This window comes from Barbus barbus (assembly GCF_936440315.1).
Source record: "Barbus barbus genome assembly, chromosome: 3".
In the NCBI taxonomy this organism is placed as follows: Eukaryota; Metazoa; Chordata; class Actinopteri; order Cypriniformes; family Cyprinidae; genus Barbus; species Barbus barbus.
The window spans coordinates 12,635,499-12,641,498 of record NC_136731.1 but is presented as its reverse complement, the minus strand read 5'-3'; the positions used below and the strand labels follow the sequence as shown (position 1 = coordinate 12,641,498).

The 6,000-nt window shown below is 40.2% G+C and overlaps 1 protein-coding gene across 1 annotated transcript in view; it reads left to right on the top strand.

Annotated features, from left to right (window-relative positions):
* Positions 1-5,663: 5,663 nt before the first annotated feature.
* LOC306846206 (cytohesin-3) overlaps positions 5,664-6,000 on the top strand; it is a 48,567-nt gene continuing 48,230 nt past the window's right edge. Inside the window, exon 1 of the mRNA XM_079379371.1 lies at positions 5,664-5,891. Coding sequence (XP_079235497.1) covers positions 5,873-5,891 — 19 coding nt within the window. The 5' untranslated portion in view covers positions 5,664-5,872. The remainder of the gene's footprint in view (positions 5,892-6,000) is intronic.

Genomic DNA, 6,000 nt, shown 5'->3' with positions numbered 1-6,000 from the left:
CCCACAAGGCTTCCGAGGCGGCGGTGCACGCCCACAAGGCTTCCGAAGCGGCGGTGCTCGCTCACATTCCTCCCGAGGCAGCTGTGCTCGCTCACGTTCCTCCCGAGACAGCTGTGCTCGCTCACGAGGCTCCCGAGACAGCTGTGCTCGCTCACGTTCCTCCGGAGACAGCTGTGCTCCCCCACGAAGCCCCCGAGAGAGCGGTGCTCGCTCACGAAGCTCCCGAGACAGCTGTGCTCGCTCACTTTCCTCCCGAGACAGCTTTGCTCGCTCACGAAGCTCCCGAGAAAGCTGTGCTCGCTCACGTTCCTCCCGAGACAGCTGTGCTCGCTCACGAAGTTCCCGAGATGGCGGCGGTGTCCGCTAATGTTCCCCACCCTGATGTGCCCCCCGAAGCGGTGGAGCCCACCATTGCCCGCTCCAGGGTGGCAGCTCCACAGACACCACTGTGGTGGCCACTGGTTCTGCCCTGGGTCCCCATCCCGCCGGCGCTGCCTCAGAGCCCAGGTTCCCTTCCACTACACGGGCCTGGCCCGCCATCCCTCCCCCTGTTCCACCTCCCTCTGGACTTTTGGGGGGTTCTGTGGAACGTCTGGAAGCCGTTCCTTGAAGGAGGGGTCATGTCACGAGTCCGGGCCCTGCGCTTCTCCCTGTCGCCACCAGAGGTCACCATCTCCCTTCCTCCCGGACTCATCATGTAAATACATACACCTGTCACATCACACACACCTGTCCCACTCATTACACCCACAGCTGTTCCCAATTTCCATGGACTATTTATGCACCACACTCCTACTACTCTGTCTGGTTAGATTAATTGTTATTTGTAATTTCATGTGTATGTTTGAGAAGGGTAGTTGTTTTGTTTTTTGTGCCATGTTGGCCTTTTTGTTTTGATTAAAGAGCCTTACCTGCACTTGGACCCAGACTCATCTTTCCACGGTGCTTTTCACAGCGTCCCGTGACACTACACATATAATTATGTTTTATTGAAATAGTTTGTTTCCACTTTTGGTACATTACTAATAAAAAAAAAATCGGTGATGGCGCAGTGGATAAGATACATGCCTTTGGTGTGAGAGACCTGGGTTCGAATCCACTGTGAGACACCAATGTGTCCCTGAGCAAGACACTTAACCCCTAGTTGCTCCAGAGGCGTGCGACCTCTGACATATATAGCAATTGTAAGTCGCTTTGGATAAAAGCGTCAGCTAAATGAATAAATGTAAATGTCCAAAATTGAGTGGGCACTTATTTTGAATAAGTAATTATTTTGAGACTGTAAAAAGAGTAAGTTCTATATAGTATGAATGTAATCTATTTGCCATGTTGTCATTGTCATGTCACTGTCATTCATAAATCCTCTCCCGTCCCTCATATACACACTTCAGAATCACGCCGGAAGTAGTGAGTCATCCTGGTACTTTTTGCTGATTGTTGTATGACTACTGTGAGTCAGACATAGCCTACATCTTTTGTCACATACTGTTTTGTGCCTACCGTATAGTAGAGAGGTATGTGATCTTGGATGCAGCCTTTGTGTTTAATGGACAGACCACTCACGATTCACTCTGATTCATCCTGTTTGCAGACAGTATTATCAGCACATTTTAATATATACAACAAAGTGGGTCCAAGTAGATATTATTTTTTATATCCCTTAATGAAATATATTGTAATAAGTTGTAAATAAGTTGTAATAACATGCAGCCTGATAAAGTGATTATAATGAGATATACGCACTACTGTGATTAAACTTTACATAATACTTAGATTAAATTAATGCGATTAAGCTCATAATTGTATAAGAGTCATACTGATGAAATATGTGTGCATGCTGATACATAAACGGGCATTTTACTGTGATTAAGATTTTACTCTGATTATTTAGATTTAAAAATCACATAATTGGTGTACATGTAAACATAGTATTTTTTATTTATTTATTTTTACAGTGAATAGCAGACAACAGCTGCCAGTTTTTATAACAGTGTCATGTAATAGATCAATAAAAGTAACAGGACAACAACAATGTAAAATCCCACACAGTCTCCCCCACAGTCACAGACCTCTCCAATTATGTGTCCACAGGCGCTTCATGTAAATATACTCTAGTTTAGTCTGCAATGAAAGGAACAGTATGTATGACCACCAGTATTATCCATACAGGATGTCCCATTTCTCTGACCCCCTTGTGCCCCTTTCCCCAACCTTCAGGAACTATAAATCCACAGGATGCACGCTCTTCCCCTAGCCTGTTCTTCTCTGGAGAATTAGTCTGAGATCAGATATATATATATACTGTGTGTGTGTGTGTGTGTGTGTGTGTGTGTGTTTGTGTGTGTGTGTATATATATATATATTGGCTGTTTATTAGTGCTTATATAGCACATATTCTTCATGACCATATTCTACATCCCTAATTCTACCCAATACCTAAACTTAACAACTACCTCACTAACTATTAATAAACAGCAAATTAGGAGTTTATTGAAACAAAAGTCGTAGTTAATGGTTTGTTAATGGCAAGAATTGGTCCTTAAATTAAAGTGTGACCTATTTTTTTTATATTTATTATTATTTATAAAAAATATATTAGGTATATTTATGATAAATTGATATCTCAAAGAAATGGTGTTCTTTTGAACTTTCCATTTATCAATGAATCCTGAGAAACAAAACAAAACCTCTCATGGCTTCCAGAAAATTATTAAGCAGCAAAATCTGTTGATAATAATAAGAACTGTTTCTTGAGCAGCAAGTCAGCGTATTAGAATGATTTCTGAAAGGTCATGTGACACTAAAGACTGGAGTAATGATACTGAAAATTCAGCTTTGAAATTTATTAAAATGTGATATTAATATAATATTAAAATGTAATAAAATACAAAAACATATTTTAAATTGTAATAATATTGAAACATTTTTACAGAACTTTTAATCAAATAAATGAAGTCTTGTTGAATATAAGTAACGTGTTTCAAAAACGTTTAAAAATCAGCCCCAAACTGAATATTGCATTAGTTATTGAACAAAAAAAAATGACATAATCGTCAATGCTTGACAATAAAAAACTTACCATGATGTTAGTGTGATGCTATGTGGTTGCCCATTTCTCACCTTTTCTCAATAAGCCACTTGAGGCATCATTCATGTCTGTAGCACAAACAGCGAGGAACAAGTTACGCAGAGATTCAGCATGGTTGGGGGTGTTGAGGTGCTGGGGTGAGGGGTGACCCGAAAGAAGACACTGGAGCAGATGAAAACGTGTTTGTCTGACTGCTCAATCAGGCCACATGAACTCGGTCAGCGTGCCGTTATCTCCCACAACTGGAGCCCTATTCTGCCAGACATGTGCAGCCTGAGGGCGGCCGTCTCTGGTGCAGGGCACGCTGGGAAATATTCAGCCCGCCATATGCGTAATGCATGCTTACATGCCATTACTAAATGTAATCATGATGTACATTTGGAACAAAACATGTCTTTCAATATCACAGACATGCAAATGATTCTAACCAAAATATGACATGTGTCTTCCACTAAGAACCCAGACCGAAGGATAACACGAGCGTTGAGCAACTCGTGCAGATTGCAGCTAATGCAATTAGTATGCTGCAATCAGTCATGCATCACTCCACCTAAAGCCTCTCAAAAAGACCAATGGGAGAAACAGACAGTTGTTCGGGATGTGTGCTTTTGACCATATTTGTGCAGCAAAGATTACGCATATGACCTATTTTCAGTCTGCAGCTTTGATATATTCAAATCAGGCCTTGTGCTTGACTCTGGCTGAAAGAGTGTCCCACCCAAGGAAAACTGGGAAAACAGAGTGTTTCCTGCACTGTGTTAGACATCTGCTCCCAGAACAGGAAATACTCCCCCAAAACCTGAGGCTCCCTCAAGTCCCCATACACACACATTCATTATAACTCCCACTCTGTCCACCAACATGCATTTTTTCACACTCCCAAGACTGGAAGAGTCTTCGTTTTTTGGAAATAGGAACTGGCGGTGATGATTTTGTTCAAAATGTAACATCTGGATGGACTTTGAAGTCACTCCAGACTTCATCTTGAACACAGGGCACGGATGTAAGAGTTGTTTCAGGAAAACAAATATTGATCCATAACTATTGGTGAAGATTAAAATGCAATCTGTGTAATGGAGCTGTCCTTCTTCTTCTCATCATATCTACTTCTACTTCACATGTTGATTTGTGAATATTAAAGAAGAGAATTCCATGAGACCGAGAAATAAGCTTCATTCTTGAGGAGTTTGGTAATGTGTATAAAGAGAGCAGCTCGTTTCGTCTGAGAGGCCGGCATGCAGTAATTGAATCCATGTGTCAGAGAAACATTCAAGCGCAGTGTTCTGAACGTCCACGCCATCAGCCCTTTCAGACATTTTTCATCACCCGTTATATGAGATATAAGCCTCGCCTGAGTTTTATTTTCCTCACTGTAAGAAAATATCATTCTCCTCGCGGCTGTAATGAGGAATGTTTTCCAATGCGATTCACTCCCCCCTCGAGTGCTGTTTTCTCAGTCAGTTTTAGGTCGTAGCTATAAAAGAGCTGCGCTGAAATACAACTATCTTTTTATTGCTGTTACTTTATGGCTTTTAGTCCATCTTTGTTAGTTTAAGGCCATTAATCCCACATTAAAAAATACTATAGTATTGTACTATAGTAAAGTGTATTATACTGTATATATTATAATATCTACAACACTTTGGTAATGAATGCTACAGCATACTGTAGTATTAACTATAGTGAACTGATCAACTGTAATAAATACTGGAGTATACTTTAGTTTTTACTACAGTAAACTGTAGTGTAATATTCCCTGTAGTTGTAGAAAACTTAGCACAGTATTGGGTAAAGTAATTTGTTTATATTAGCCTACTATAGTTGTCATATTACCACAGCAGCTATAGAATTACAGCAACAAATGAATCAAAAACACTATAATATTTACTATAAATTACTATAGTATTTTTTCATGTGGGTTAGTATGCTCCCAAAATGTATCAAAATTAAAAAGAATCTTTAAAAATCTTGTTCGAATGTAATAATGTAATATAATGATTATGATTAATAATAGAGGCGCCACTTTTTTGGTTTTCTTGAGAATAAATGTATAATTATTACATGTAAACGTGTATAACCGGCCTATGCGACATATATAGTGCATTAAAATCCTCTAGCATTACTGTTTTCCCTCAGTATCAGAGCTACAATACAATGAATGAAGAGATAAACGAGTTCTAGTAAAGTGAATATTTAATTAAGCTACGCGATCTTTGTCCTGATTGGCTGAAAGGAAGGCGTTTGTAGGGCGAATAATTGTGAAGGTAGGATTTTGATCTCTTTTAATGTATTACGTATCTTCTTTTCTGCTTTGCGTCTGTGCGATGTTTTGTCAATATTATATGTAAAACAAATATGCCAGCAAAGCACTTTGAAATTGACTTTTGGGAGGCCATGAATATTAAGAACCGGCTTCAAGGCGGTTACCAAGCAACGTCAGCATTGCCTAATTAATATTCATGCGGCAAGCCTTCGCCTTAGTAGGATTGGTCAATTCTCGTGAAAGGGGCGGAGCGAAACACAGAGTGTGTCTGGAGCAGAGCGCTTACTCCGCTGGATGTTATTGATCCAAGCCAGAGAATCAACCGAGAAGGGCTCTATCCTCCATTCGTCCAGAAATACATCGGACTTAAACCAGGATTGAGACAGAATATCAGTTTCTGCCGTTTAATATTCCGCATGAAACAGAAGCTGTTTGTATAAACCCCTCATTATAAAGCATACATCTGTGTCCGGAGCGCCTTCTCATCCCATCATTTCATTATTTCGCATTCATCTGCAGATATGGACGAAGATAATCAAGGTAAGACCACCAGGTTTATAATGCAGAAGAAAAATGTGGATATAGGATATGTGTGATCATGTTATGGGTTAACATGGCATTAGACACAGATGTGTCATATCATTAAGAC